This window comes from Micropterus salmoides, unplaced genomic scaffold (genome assembly GCF_014851395.1).
Source record: "Micropterus salmoides isolate LMB-PRFRI ecotype aquatic unplaced genomic scaffold, ASM1485139v1 Ms_hic_scaffold_19, whole genome shotgun sequence".
In the NCBI taxonomy this organism is placed as follows: domain Eukaryota; kingdom Metazoa; phylum Chordata; class Actinopteri; order Centrarchiformes; family Centrarchidae; genus Micropterus; species Micropterus salmoides.
Window position 1 is genome coordinate 19,151,220 of NW_024041039.1, and position 15,114 is coordinate 19,166,333.

The 15,114-nt window shown below is 42.1% G+C and overlaps 3 protein-coding genes across 4 annotated transcripts; 1 reads left to right on the forward strand and 2 right to left on the reverse strand.

The window, feature by feature from the left end:
• Positions 1-196: 196 nt before the first annotated feature.
• Positions 197-8,973, reverse strand: aldh6a1 (aldehyde dehydrogenase 6 family, member A1). Its single transcript, XM_038728286.1, has 12 exons — positions 8,818-8,973; positions 8,244-8,285; positions 8,041-8,115; positions 6,203-6,364; positions 5,957-6,035; positions 4,863-5,165; positions 3,189-3,310; positions 2,604-2,793; positions 1,930-2,111; positions 1,663-1,842; positions 684-782; positions 197-582 (listed from the first exon to the last, which is right to left on the reverse strand). Exons 1-12 carry the CDS (start codon positions 8,854-8,856, stop codon positions 478-480), a joined length of 1,578 nt encoding a protein of 525 aa, XP_038584214.1. The 5' UTR covers positions 8,857-8,973; the 3' UTR covers positions 197-477.
• A 216-nt stretch (positions 8,974-9,189) lies between these two features.
• On the forward strand, positions 9,190-11,268 carry gstz1 (glutathione S-transferase zeta 1). Of its 2 annotated transcripts, none has more exons than XM_038728289.1 (9): positions 9,190-9,339; positions 9,738-9,789; positions 9,869-9,936; positions 10,115-10,195; positions 10,302-10,427; positions 10,578-10,653; positions 10,749-10,801; positions 10,883-10,932; positions 11,092-11,268. In XM_038728289.1, exons 1-9 carry the CDS (start codon positions 9,310-9,312, stop codon positions 11,216-11,218), a joined length of 663 nt encoding a protein of 220 aa, XP_038584217.1. In that variant the 5' UTR covers positions 9,190-9,309; the 3' UTR covers positions 11,219-11,268. The 2 variants fall into 2 exon arrangements, with proteins under 2 accessions (XP_038584217.1, XP_038584218.1); XM_038728290.1 differs by lacking the exon at positions 9,190-9,339 and adding an exon at positions 9,505-9,647.
• A 45-nt stretch (positions 11,269-11,313) lies between these two features.
• On the reverse strand, positions 11,314-15,054 carry zgc:163014 (uncharacterized protein LOC100038766 homolog). The gene is made up of 13 exons (XM_038728285.1): positions 14,916-15,054; positions 14,633-14,803; positions 14,446-14,551; positions 14,110-14,220; positions 13,900-14,013; positions 13,641-13,818; positions 13,436-13,564; positions 13,054-13,241; positions 12,738-12,934; positions 12,548-12,639; positions 12,410-12,464; positions 12,054-12,151; positions 11,314-11,915 (listed from the first exon to the last, which is right to left on the reverse strand). Exons 1-13 carry the CDS (start codon positions 14,975-14,977, stop codon positions 11,686-11,688), a joined length of 1,731 nt encoding a protein of 576 aa, XP_038584213.1. The 5' UTR covers positions 14,978-15,054; the 3' UTR covers positions 11,314-11,685.
• Between the last annotated feature and the right edge of the window lie 60 nt (positions 15,055-15,114).

A 15,114-nucleotide genomic window follows, 5' to 3' on the forward strand; every position in this document is an offset into this window, starting at 1 on the left:
GAATTCTGTCACAACCCATTTTAAAGGATCTGCTCCTTCAAGACAATACAATTTTTTGTGCCGATACCAAAATATGCACCAGAGTAGATATACAAGATCTCCAAACAGTCGTTGGCTGGAGGGGCAGTGGAATACAATACAGTGTGTCCATGCAACCTCCATTCATGGAGATTATACACACACCTCACTGTAAATACACAAGAGTTTCAATACTGGTGTATTTGAGGAAATGACATTGATCCAGTAACATTGCCTCAACTGTACAGTTTGCTTTGTTAAAATCTTGGCCACAGTGGTTTACAGTTCAGTACATAGTATCTTTACATACACATCTAATGTAAAAGTCTTATGTAATAAAGTATTATGTAATAAATTGCATTATGAACTATTCACATTGAACACACAAGTCTGTTTTGCGTGTGGAAGAAGGGTGTCTGGGTTTTTATCAGAATGAACAGCAGCGCTTGGATGGAGTATTTAGCGTCCCATTGTAGGCATGGTGACAGCAGGACTTTTCAAGGTGGCATCTTCAGCTTTCCATTGCGAGGTCACAGTTTTGGTCTGTGTGTAGAACTGGATGCCCTGGAGAGAAAAAATAAAGACCATTTACATCAAAACGTAAACTGCTCCATCTATGTTTTTCTCATACCTGTCACAATAAGATGTGTATGTTTATTTCATACTTGTTTTCCATAGAAGTTCATGTCCCCTCTGAAGGATCCTCTTGATCCAGTGAAGGAGAACATGGGCAGTGGAACAGGGATGGGGACATTGACTCCAACCTGCAAAAACAAGTATTTTCCCTTTCATTTCTATAAGTGCAAGCTTTGTAAAACAATCACACAGGATCCTAAATTGCTAGGATGCGCAAGATGCAGCTGATGAGAGATGTGGTATATCCATGCTGTTTAAAAAAACAATCTTACATGATCGCACTAAACAAAAGCTAAACCAGCAGCGTATATTTGGCGTTTTCAAAGCACAGCATGCACTTATGAAAGAGAAGAAAAACTAAATAAAACATTTTGTTATGAAGGGAATAGAGGCATGGCATGGTTGATTTAGAATGTTTGAAACAGCGGGAATAAGTGTGGACACACTAAGGCCTTTTGGCGAAGGTGCAGGGAGAAAAAAAAAAAAGGAAAAGGCAGATGTTTGTTGCATCGAGGTTTGGAGAGGAGTACAGCACATGGCCTGCACAGCATTCCCCGACATGTGAACAGCAAACACAGGACATAACTAAGGCTCCACAGGCAAACAAACAGGGTAAAGTCTGTCCATGTTCATGCTTAAACGTTGAACAGGACCCCAGGAATCCCTTTTCGTTTAATTTAAGATTTTCCTCCTCGAATGTTACCTGGAAAAATGTTTCTATGTCCCCCTGTTTTCATTTAACGGACACATATTTGCTGTAGCTATTTGTAGTCTTGACTGGTGGGGAAGTGGAGGGAAGGGGGTTGCCGAATGTGTTTATTTTAGGTTAGGGGTAAACAAGGCTATACTTAACATAGAAAATAATAGTTTTTTTAATGTGTGTGAAGGTTTTCAAACAGAAATGTAATGTGCTCCCTGCTTGCGATGCTGTGCAGACATGACAGAGGGATGTGAATGTCTCCTTTCTCCCAAAACAGGGGAACACATTTGGAGGCTGCAGCCACTCACCTGGCCCACGTCCACCTCGTGAGTGTATTTGCGTGCAGTGGCGCCATTTGTGGTGAAGATGGCTGTACCGTTGCCATAGGGGTTCCTGTTGACCAAACTGATGGCATCATCCAATGTGTCTGCCTCCAGGATGACCAACACCGGCCCAAAGATCTCTTCAGTGTAGCACTTCATCGCAGGCTGTGAGAGCACAAAAGGAGAAAGTTGGTCTTAAAAGCAGTTCTTAACTCGGATGAACATGCACTTAAAGATATGAAACGTACGTACTGTGACATTGGCGATGATGGTGGGACCTACAAAGTTGCCGTTCTCGTAACCCTTGACCTTGACGTTTCGGCCATCCAGGAGCAGCTTAGCTCCCTCATCCACACCACTCTGGACCAGACTGCAGACTCTCTCCTTGGCCTGGGGAGAGATCAGAGGCCCCACGTCTGCACCAGGCTGGTCTCCTAGCAGGGCCCCATAAACAACCAGCTATAAGGTTACATAGTGTGGCACTCGCATGATGTGAGCACATTAAGGGCACCGACATTCAAATGCGTCTTTTTCCACAAACATGAAAAAAGCCAGGACGAGGGGCACCCTGAGGCACTCCTTCAAAAACGGATACTTACGGGTTTCCTGTGTACCACACAAATTAGAGTCCATATCATTGCAAACAGGGAGAATTCCTCCATTTATTCCACATCAACTTCCTTTCTCAAAGGATTTGATGCTCTGAACCGCTATTTAGGTCTGGGCCGCAGATCTGGCCACAAATTTGCAGCATGGCTTACTCAACTAGCCCTCTCTCCCAGCTGACTCCGATGTAAAGTTACAACAGGGTAAAAGTCGAGAGGTGTGGTTAGGGCGGCTTGGGTGGCCCCGAGATGACTAAACCTAAGGCCCTCGGGGGCTCAGGAGAGGCCAGAGGTGAAGGGCGGAGTGACAAGGCGTGGTACCTGCGTTCACGCGCAGAGCCTTGGAACGCTCCACCAGCTCTGGCAGCCAACTCCGCGCCTCGCCCACCAGGATGGCTGTGGACAGAGCCATGCAGCGCTGTCCTGCTGCCCCAAACGCTGCACCCACAAGCTGGTTCAGAGTGTTCTCCTTGTTGGCATCAGGCATCACCACACCATGGTTCTTGGCTCCCTACAGTACATGAAAAGTGGTTAGCCTTCTGCTGTTTGAACTCCACATTACAGCATCTGGTTAGTCACAAGTGAGAACATAATATCAGGGAATTGTATACAAATATATGTACAAGTTGTAGAGAGTAAATTAATTCCACATTTGAGGCCATATGGAATTTATAAACACTAATTAAGATAAATAGATGGAACATTTACAATTCAAAATTCAGTCTGGCTCTTCAACAGTAATGCATAGCTGCAATCTCTGCTTTGCACCTCATCTCATCTGCTCAGCTGGCAGTGAGGAGGGTCGAAGACGCAACAAGAATACGTTGGCCAATGCTGCCACCTTCTGGACATTTACAGCAGGTATCAGACATTATACCAGTGTTGCAATTATCATTTGATACTCACCATATTCGACTGGACCCTCTTGCCATTTTTAGAGCCCCTCTCATAAATATACTCCCCAGCTTGGTTTGAGCCAACAAAGCTGATTGCCTTGATGGCCGGATGGTCACAGATGAAATTCACAGCTGTGGCAGAAAGACAATCAAATAAACTTTATTAACTTATACGATATCCTTTAATCAAACAGTAATTAATAACTACAGACATTTCAAAGACTGTGTGGTAAGCATTACAGAATAATATCAAGCAATGATCCCAATGCTGAAATAAGTCAATTATGATTTTGAATTGTCGTTTGTCTAAATGCTAATCAGTTATGAGGTAACAATAATGCCAAGATTACACCATTACTAAGTGAGACATTTTAAGATAAAACCTTTTGTTTTTACAATTTGTGATCAGCTACACTTTTAATTTTTGTCATATTCATCAATGTACCAAAACAATAAGGACAAAGAAAAGAGCAAATCTTTGAAGAAAGTGGATGCAAGCAATTGTTTGGTATTTTCTCTTGAAAAATTACTAAAGCCAATAAACATTTGTGAAAATATTTGCTGATTAACTTTCTGCTGACTTTTGACTTGAGTGTTAAACTAAAAAGGAATAGCTAAAAACTGATATTATTTTACCTAGACATATCTGACCAATATTCATTTTGATGTTTAATGTGCATTAATTTCAGACTCTGGCATCCTGCATTTCAGGTCATCAAGCGGTCCAGATAATTGTGATAAACACAGTTTCTGTATCCACACTACAGATTAGGTTAAGACACAAAGCAGAATGTTGTGACAGTGATGGCTAAAGGTTCCCAGCTCTCTTCAGGTCATTGACCAGGTCCTGCCATGTAGTTCTGGGATGATCCCTCACCTTCCTCACAATCACTGATGCCCCACGAGGTGAGATCTTGCATTGACCGTCATCTTGAACTTCTTCCATTTTCTAATAATTGCGCAAACAGTTGTTGCCTTCTCACCAAGCTGCTTGCCTATTGTCATGTAGCCCATCCCAGCCTTGTGCAGGTCTACAATGTGGAGTGGAGAACAGGAGGGCTTCTTAAAGAAGAACTAACAGGTCTGTGAGAGCCGGAATTCTTACTGGTTGGTAGGTGACCAAATACTTATGTCATGCAATAAAATGCAAATTAATTATTTAAAAATCATACAATGTGATTTTCTGGATTTTTGCTTTAGATTCCGTCTCTCACAGTTGAAGTGTACCTATGATAAAAATTACAGACTCTACATGCTTTGTAAGTAGGAAAACCTGCAAAATCAGCAGTGTATCAAATACTTGTTCTCCCCACTCTAAAAGATCTTTTCTTTACCAGTTCTTGTAAAAATACCTCAGGAATTTTGTTGTTTAGTGGTAGCTTAAGAGGGTAGCCATTTATGAGTCTGTTTGATTTGGGAAACTGATTTTTTTTGATCAGCACAGAGGGAGCAGATGCAGGAGATCAGTCACTGTGTCACAAGACCTAGACATATCTGACCAATATTCATTTTGATGTTTAATGTGCATTAATTTCAGACCCTGGCATCCTGCATTTCAGGTCATCAAGCGGTCCAGATAATTGTGGTAAACACAGTTTCTGTATCCACACTACAGATTAGGTTAAGACACAAAGCAGAATGTTGTGACAGTGATGGCTAAAGGTTCCCAGAGACCAACTCTTACCAGCGTGTTGGCCGTGGATGATGTTGAGCGCCCCGTCTGGTGCACCGGCATCCTGCAGCATCTTGGCCAGTAGCATGGCGCAGGTTGGCACCCGCTCTGAGGGCTTCAACAAGTAGGTGTTGCCGCACACCATGCCCATGGGGAACATCCATAGAGGGATCATGGCAGGGAAGTTGAAAGGCGCGATCCCAGCACACACCCCAAGGGGCAGGCGGAAAGTGTAGGTGTCCATGTCCTTGGTGATGGAGGGCAGAGTTTCCCCGAGCATCAGAGAGGTGATGCTGCAGGCGTGCTCCACAACCTCTGCAAAGAAAAGACATGAACAGATCATGCAACACATAAGTTCATTTGTTTTTGTTTCTTTTTGCAGATATTTTTATATATTCTATATATTTATAATAATCCAATCTGAGTCAGATTCAGTCAATTATATGTAATTGCACATAGACAAGTTGTCATTGTTTGACTGTGCCGACTTTGTGTGGAAGCGAGACTGTCTGTGGTGGGAAACCTCTACAAAAAGAGACAATTAGGCTTCTCATTTCATCTCTAAGATTGTGTGTTTAATTTGTTTTGACGAGTGTTAACATCTTTAAAGACAAAATGTACTTTTAGAATTACAATGATGTGTTGGTGATATGAGTGGGGAAAGAAAGCTAAATCAGATTTTTATATCACCTTCAAAAAATTGTTCCTCCCTTCCCAAGATGTAGGGGAAAGGTAAAAATACCAGTCAATAAGATCTAAACTTTCTCCAATGCAAAGTGAACAGTAAAATTATACCAGGGAAGTAACCCAGCTACTGTAAGAATATTCAAGAGCAAGAACATGTTTTCAGAACAAACTACACTAAATGACTTGGCAAGGTGGATATTTCACAGCAATAATACAATCATTTAAAGAGCTCATGAAGAAAACCGCCCTTTGTTCTGGTTTACCCAGATACAGAAGCTAGTATAACAGTATTATGTATGGTATATCATTAACTATTCCTGTAACCACGAAGTAAAAGTCTGCATAACATGCAAATGTTTACCAATTTGTGCCCTTTGTAAAGGTATGTGTGTGCACCTTTGTGAGTGAGATAAACTTACGCAATCCTCTGAATACATCCCCCTCTGCATCTGCAAGGGTCTTGCCCTGTTCCACTGTGATGGCTTTGGCAAGTTCTTTCTGAAACACAAAGATGATACTCATGTCATTCCTTTGTTTTGTAGCTTTTTTTTTTTTTTTTTTACATTACAGGAATCCTTGCTGCCCTCCACAACAAGCTTAACAGTGCTAAATAGTAAACTCTTGTGTTCAGTTGCACCTTATATTTTTCAGAACCTTTGACTTACAATGTTGTCCTTGATAAGCTGCTGATAGCGCAGAAAGACCTGCTGCCGTGCCAAGATGGACGTCTCGGACCAGGAGCGAAAGGCTCTGGAGCACGAGTCCACAGCAGCCAACATCTCCTCCTGCGTGGCTTTGGGTACACGGGAGATCACCTCGTTGGTAGCCTGCAGAGGAGGGGGGAAAAAAAGGAGAAAAATGCACATTTATTAGCTAAAGATTAATTAGTTTGTTTGAGTTTCAGATACAAATGACAGGATTTCCACACAGGAAACATCTATGCTTGCTATGTTATGACTTCCAGGTGGAGCTGAGGTTTAAGTCACATTTCATCGGCGATCATCGTTTTGTATTAATGTACACTTGATTTTAATTCTGATGTGTCAATACTCGACAAAAGTACTGTGAATCAGCTCATACCACAAATCCAAATACATTTTGGATTTTAGACCAATTTCAAAGATTCTAGAAAGAATTGTCCAAACAGCTGCTACTGGAAAATAAAAAATTATTTGAAAAGTTTCATACTGGTTTTAGGAAGTACCACAGCACTGAGACTGCCCTGCTTAAAGTCACCAATGACCTTTTAATGTCTGCTGATGAAGGCATGTGCTCAGTCCTGGTACTCCTGTACCTTAGCGCTGCTTTTGACACCATTGATCACAACATCCTGTTAGACAGACTGAGGCACTGGGTGGGGATCTCTGGTACTGCCCTTGAATGGTTTTCATCCTACCTGTCAAATAGGAAGTTTTGTGTGTCTGTAAACAACTATGTCTCCTCATTCTGTCCAGTTAAATATGGAGTGCCTCAGGGGTCGGTCTTAGGACCCATTTTGTTTTCCTTGTATCTGCTTCCCCTTGGACATATTATCCATAAACATGGCATTTCTTTTCATATTTATGCTGATGACACACAAATATACTTGCCTGTCAGATCCACAGACCCTGGAATGCTGAGTTCACTTAACAACTGCCTTTGTGAAGTTAAAAAATGGATGTCAAATAATTTCCTCCAGCTGAACTCAGACAAAACAGAAATCCTGGTCATCGGGTCTCAGCAGATGGCAAATCAAATACTGCCATCTGCTGGTTCCCTAGTAAATCACATTAAGCCTGTGGCAAAGAACCTTGGTGTTTGGTTTGATAGTAATTTAAATTTCGAGCAGCACACGACAAAGCTTGTTCAATCATGTTTTTATCAACTTAGAAATATAGCTAAAATTCGATCTATGTTAACTTTTAAGGACACCGAGACCATTTTACACGCCTTTTATTTTATACGCCTCGTACCTTGAGGTCCTCGGGCAGAGGTCTGTTGTCTGTTCCAGAGTCTCGACTGAAAACTAAAGGGGACAGAGCGTTTGCTGTCAGGGCCCCAAGGCTCTGGAACAGCCTGCCCGAGGAAATCAGGTCGGCTGAGTCAGTGAACTCTTTTAAGTTCCTTCTTAAAACATACTTTTATAGGAGAGCCTTTCCCGATCTTATTTGACTTTATTTTATCCCTTTTATTTTATTGTATTTTACTAATTTTATATTAATCTGTATTTTAGTCTTTCAATGTTTTCATGCTCTTATCTTGTTTTTTTGTTATATTCTTTACACTTGTTAAAGCACTTTGTAACTTGTTTTTGAAAAGTGCTCTACAAATAAGGATTATTATTATTATTATTATATATTAACACAGGTTAAGCAACTCCACAGGTCTGAGCCATGTCAGAGCTTCCAAACCATAGCATAGCATCATGAAGCACTCAGCCACAGCTGGTTTTACCTAACCCAACTACCTATGTAGTATAAAAAAGGTGCACCGTTTCAGGCACAAGTCCACGTAAAACACTTACAGGATTGTGAATATCCATCCATTCTGAAGTCTTTGATTCAACAAACTTCCCATCAATGAACAGCTTGGTGGTGGGCTGTGAGGATAGATGTTACATCACATCTGTATTTAGTCATTAGTCAGTAGGTTCATCATCCATGTATGGCATTTGATGTAAAGTGGAACAGCAGACTGACAATTAAGTGTAAACTGCTCTCCACTCACCACTGAGGAGGAGTAGCACATGTGGCCAACTTTAAGCGGGACCTGAGAAAGAAACACAGCAGGAATATTATCAACTGCAATAAATATTATCAATCTATCCAAAAACTATAATTAAAAGGTTTGCTTTACATAAAACCAGCTGCAGCCTGAAGGTCGAGAGATTAATACACTACAATGTGTGGAGTTGTGAAAAGGTTTGAAGGGATCAAAGTCAAGCTCACTGGAGTAAACTGGAAGTATGAATGCAGTCCACCCAGCAGGTGCAGACTGACACGTTTTCTTTGTTTTAAGTAAAGTACAATGTACACACAGAATAGCTTAAATAGGCAACTTTCATACACTAAGTCAGCTCATAAGAGGTGGTCCCTTATCAAAAAGCAGTCAGATAAAATACAATCAATATTCCTCTGAAGATTAGAAACAAGTGCAGTTATTACCAAATGTGACAAATAAATGTGTAAAGCAATCCAGACCTACACCCTGCAGCACATGACACCTGGAACTCTATCAACAATGTGAGATGTCAAACCTGCCAGCATCATATGCAACTGTTTTTTTCTTTTTTACATCTTACCTTTGCCTTTAGCACCGACCTCAATGCCGTCGTCGCCATGGCTGGAAATGTTATTAAGTGTGGGTCGATTAGATTTGACCAACTCTGCGGGTAGGCCGGTGTCCTGACGGTGACAACGTTCAGTCTTCTTCACAGAGACGTATTACCTGTGGGCGGGCTCCGAGGAAATCTCAGGCTTGCTATTCACTGCATGTTTGCACGCCCAGGAATAACACTGCCTGATTGGTCAAATGTGGGCGCATTCTATCCAATCCCTAGTTGAAGCTTTAGATAAACCTGCCTTCGACGCGAAACTCGTCTAATCATTGGATAAAATAACTGGCTGGAAGTTACGCAACCGGGAGCTGAACTGTGACCAAAATCAGAAGAGTTAGCTTCATATATTATATAGTCATCGTAGAGGACAGGAAGAGGGACTATTGACGTCTCTCTGAACAAGCAGCGCAGCTTATCCTACAAAATAAAAGCGATAACATTATCACAGACACAACAATGCACTTGTCCCTTGTTTTCCTCGCCAAGGTAACTTACTGTAATAATAACATTGTTAGCTGTGTGTGTGTGTGTGTGTGTGTGTGTGTGTGTGTGTGTGTGTGTGTGTGTGCGCGCGCGCGCGCGCGCGCGCTAATGTGAACCATATGAAGCTCAGATGTTGCCATGTCATGGACCAAAGAGTAGGTAGGAGGGATTTTAGGGGCACATCCTATTGGCTGGTGGAGGAGGATGAGCCTGTTTAACTGTAACGTTAGAAAAACTGCTTGCAATAGTTGATTCAGTCTAGTTGAGGGGGGAGAAAGTAGAGCCAAAAAACTATGGCAACCCAAACCAAGGTGAACCAGTAGACCTAAGTTAAATGTGTCAAAAGGGGGAATGTGATGTGTTTTCAAATGGATCAATTTGTTTTTTGGTTTCCTTTGTAGCCTGTTCTTCACGGATACTACAGAAGTTCCTGCTCCTGGAGGGTTCGCATTGGTAAGTCTTGACACAGGCACTTAAGCTGTTATTCAAAGCATGATGTCAACAAGATTATCATTAACTTTTTGTGCACCAGCTTTTGCTCTTAAAGGTATTGAATATGACCAGGTTCCAGTCAGTCTAATCAAAGATGGAGGTCAGCAGGTACGGTATAAATTCACAGGATCCATATCAATGCAGAAATTACATATTTGATAATAAACACAGATAATTAGAATGACACAGTCGATGTAACAGTTATTGACTACTGCTGTTTTAAATGAACAATGGATGCATAAACATGTTTTTGAAAAATCCTATTAAAGTTATCTGTGTGCTCAAGTATACACAACAGTTCAAGACATTAAACCCCATGCAACAAGTGCCTGCAGTTGAAATAGATGGCATCACCCTCTCTCAGTCAGTAAGTCCCCAAACTATTCACCCAGGTAATCATACAAAACCCTTATTTTAGTTAACCACCTAGAAAACTACTTAAGTTTTTCTGAAAACTTTTCTTGCTCACACAGCTGGCAGTGATCCAGTACATTGATGAAACCAGGCCAGGGCCTCGGCTTCTCCCAGCAGACCCAAAGAAACGTGCCCAGGTTCGGATGATAAGTGACCTCATCGCCTCTGGGATACAGCCTCTGCAGGTGAGAACAGCACAGTGCAAATGATTACAAAGTCAAACTGGAGCTATTGTGGATTATAAAATTCTGCGGTTGCAAAGTCAACAGTCACCTTGTCACAACACATCTTCACACACAACTTCAACAATATTAATTATTTCCTGGATGTTTCAGAATTTGTACGTGATTCAGAAAATAGGAGCAGAAAAGGTGCAGTGGGCTCAGCACTTCATTGATCGCGGCTTTCAAGGTTGGTGGAGAGCAGTCTCCTCAACTAAACATCCAGTTATTCACAGACTGCATCACTCGACTTCCTTTACAATATTATTTGTTTCTCTCTTCCAGCTCTTGAGCCCATTCTGAAGCAAACAGCGGGGAAATATTGTGTGGATGATGAGGTAAGAGCATGATATATAAAGCATTACAACAGTGTGACATCCAGCAGAAACCTTTCATCTGACCCATTGCTTACCTTTTAGATATCCATGGCAGACATCTGTCTGGTCCCACAAGTCTACAATGCAGACAGGTATGTAATCAGACATTTCAGACACTAAAAGACATTTCGGATACTGACAAGAGTTAATGCACGTCTTGCTTTTGTTTACATGAAATCCACCTGCTACACCCAAGACCCTGGTAAACGTTTAACACTCTAGCATGACCTCTCTGTCTTGAATCTCAACAGGTTCAAAGTGGACATCGGGCAGTTTCCAACTATTAAAAGGTTAAATGAAACCTTAGTTGAGATTGAAGCTTTCAAAGTGAGCCACCCGTCTAACCAACCAGACACACCTGCTGATCTGCGTGCATAGAACACTTCCGTACCTTTGTACAGTTAAATAAAATGCTTTGAAAAACAAAATCCTATTTCAGTGATGTTACTTTAAATAACAAGGACACTAGTTAGTTAAAAATATTAGCATTTTGACTTTATTCACTCACTCACACACACACACAGCAATGTGTAAAACATGCAGATCAGAGATTTGTTATGCAAAGTGCAAAACCTCTCAGCTCACTGTTTCCAGCATATTGCCTGTGTGGAGGAAATATTGATAGTTATTAAGAGACTCAAAAAGGAATAACTAAGGAAGCTACACTAGCTGCAGAATACATCATACAAAAAGTATATTAACATATCAAGACAAACAACCAAGTAGAAAAATAACGGTACAGATACACATGCATATTATCATGACAGTTCACACCATCAACACCAATTAGGAAAAAAAAAAAAAAAAAATAGTGTCCTGTTTGGATTCCTTCTCTTTTGAATCCATCACTTGTCACCAGGAACATCCACTGTGCACTTCACTGTGTCATTGTAGAAGGCACCAGAGCAGTCGGACCCACCAAACACCAGCAATGTGCAGTGGGCACCGACATTTTCGCCCTGTTCACACTTCCCAGCGTCTGTTAGGGTGGAGCAGCCCAATTGGACCATGCTGTGTCCCGCACGAGGTTTGGTGCAAAGCAGTGGAGACACCACTGAGCTCCACATGGTGGTGTCTGAGGAGAAGTCAAAGCAGGGGGATTCATTGTACACAATCGTTGATGTGTGGCAAATTGAAACAGGTTGACTTAAAGGAAATTCCCATGTCTATTTTATGGACTTAACTAGATCACACTGACAAATGACATACTCACCAGTGTTGAAAATATGTAAATCCTGCAGGGCTCCAATTGCACTGCAACCTCCACTGACTAAAATCCTGTTGTCTGAAACCGGTAGAGCTGCATGAAACCTGTCCAAGGATGTTTTTCATATGTACCATTATTTTTCTAAAGCCTTTATAATATTTAATCAAATCAACTTTCATTATTTTATGTTGAGCTAAAAATGTACAATACAGAAAGATGGTGCAATTGTGTCACTAGAGATGATTTTTGCTTTAAAACACATTAAATTCAAATGTAGTTCTGTCTGTCCAAGGCACCAAAGATGCAGAAACCAGATGGCTGCATCGATGACATTACTCAAGGTTGATTAATCCTGTACTCACCCTCGAGGCAGTGGTGGCATGTTCCCACACTTCACAGCTGTGTACTCCATGAATCCTTCCCTCATTAAGAAAAAATAAATAAGTATCAGTTTTAAGCTGGACACAAAGGCCAATGCAGCCACCAAACCTTCATCTTACCCAGATCTAGAACATGGAGATCATTAAGATAGGTAGCAGTCTTACGTCCACCAAATATGAATAACCTCTGGGACATCAGTGTGGCTGAGTGTCTGTTTGATTCAAATGCATTGGATCAGTATTTTAGAAAAATAAAACAGTATTAAAATGACAGTAAATTCACTGTAGTCATATTTAAAAGTAGACTGACCCAAACCGAGGCAGAGGTCTGTCCCCCTCCACAATCGGCTGGTACCAGAGTTCATACTGAGGGCTAAAGATGTACAGAGCGTTACTGCAGGATTTATCCCCAGACGAATGGCTCGGCTGAACTCCACCAAAGACAAAAAGCTCTTTCTTATAAAAGGCTGCAGAGTGATATGCCAAATTTGGAACATTTCCTCTCGCCTGAAGAGGGGTAAATCCACAAAAACAAACCAAAAAGAAAGCATTTCCTATAACTCTGCTCGAGTATTTGGTAAGATATCGAGAACTGCCAACGAGTTAGTGACTTGCAACAAACCCACAGAGACAAGCTTCCACTTCCAGGTCAGAGTATTGAGGATGTACAGCTCGCTGTAGCACTGACCCTCCCTCAGGCCACCGTAAACGTAGACTGACTTAGAGTCTGGGTCATAGGTCGCAGAGTGTCCTCGGGCACATAGTGGTACGGGTCCAGAAGCAGAGGAGTTCATGGGGAACCAGAAGTCACTGTCTGGGAAGAGGTCAAAAAGGCAACTAAATGTCAGAAAATGCCTCATGTTCAGTGTAAATATGCAAATATTTTAGGGCTTCGTAGTTTCTCAGCTCCTCCTTTGGTATCAAACTATTTTAAGTCATGCTCTGATACGAGCAAGCTTTATGGACATTGATCAATAAGCAATATATAACCAAACAAACTCCACTAACCTAACTCGAGCTTCCACAGGGAGTCTTCGCAGTAGTTTTGATCTGTGGTCTCCCCTCCGATGAGGATGGCCGTGTCAGGGTCGCTCAGACACATCGTGTGGCTCCAGCGCTTTGATGGACACACTGAAACTAATCATGAGCGCTGTTAAAACACATTTTGTGCGTTCATACCAATACCAACGGCTGTAAAGTTTGTGTCGCTGACCTTCTCTGTTCACATTCTTTATCTGCACAGCCATTTCTTCTTGGCTGTTCATTCTGGACAGCCTCCTTTTCTTGGGGGTTGAAGCCTGGTCTATGTCCTCAGCGGGACTGTCCATGTCCTCGGAGCTCCATGTCAGGTGGCCCCTCTTACTGATAACCGTCCGTCTGGGTGTCTTTTCCTGTCAGTTGCAGAGTGCATCACAGAATAAGTTGCTTACTTTACATGCAGACATTAATTCATTCTAAAGCATGTCTCCTACCGTAGGCCAAACTGGGGCTTTATTTCCCATAGTTAAATCACCGGCGTCACATTTATTTACTTGGATCTCAGCATAGAAAACACTATCACCCAAGTGTGAGGAGTTGGTAGTTATCTGCAAGGCAGGACAATAATGAAATGTTGCAACAAATGTGTAGACAGCGGCAAAACTATTTTTAATTTTAATTAAATTAATTAATTTTGATCTCACAGTTTCATTTCCAGCGCTTTGGTGTAATGTGCAAGAGAGATCATTGGCATTGTGCTCGTCTGGGAACAGAAATTTCCTTTGAAGCATAGGAGTACTGGCTTCATCCTGTGGCTGGTCACAAGTCATTGCATGCAACAAAAAAGTGACAATGTACAATATGATCCAAGGCTCCCAAGAAACAGGCATTTTAAATCAGGAAAATGTAACTATTACAAACATTAAGAAATATCATTGGCAGGGTATAAGATACAGTATACTTTTTTATAATCCTGTTTGTTTTCCTTTATGCTGACAACAGTTGAGCCATCTCTTTACTAGCAGCTGAAACCCTCTTACCTCTCCACACACTGTCAGCACAATCTTGCCATAAACTCCCCTCCTGCCTCTCTCTGCTGCCACTGTGACAATGTCAGCGCTCCAGTCACCCTCCCAGGTCAGGCACCTGAGTTCAAAGTCAATTTTGACGCATTCTGCCTCACGTTTTGTTTTGTTATGAAACGCACACGCCTGTCCCTCTACATACCTTGCTTGCGCCGACAGGGTCCCAATTTTTTGGGCCGGTACTTCCGCACTGACCAGAACCTCTACTGCGATAGTTGTCTCAGTGCATTCCCATTCTCCAAGACCAAAGATAACCAGCTGCCTGGGAAGAGGCAGCGGCATGTGGACTTGAAAGCACCTTCGGTTGGATTTGCTGCGGAGAACCGGGACAAAATGTTTGAATAGTTGTCGCGGTGTGAAAACGTCGGTGTGCTGTTTGTTTTTTTTTGGGTGCGTGTGTTTTTGATTTTTACAAGCAGGCCTACCTAATGAACTGGCGGGGGGCGTCACGCAGCGACCACAGGACATAAAAATTCAGCTTCCCCATGTCGGTTCAGGGTCAGGGTTGCCTCGATAGGTTCGGAGAACAAGCCACCAGCAAAGCTTCTGTGCAAACCTGGAGCCCCTCTGATTGGCTGACTCTAGCGCGAGGCCGGCGTGGAAACGCACACGTGAGACCGCTGG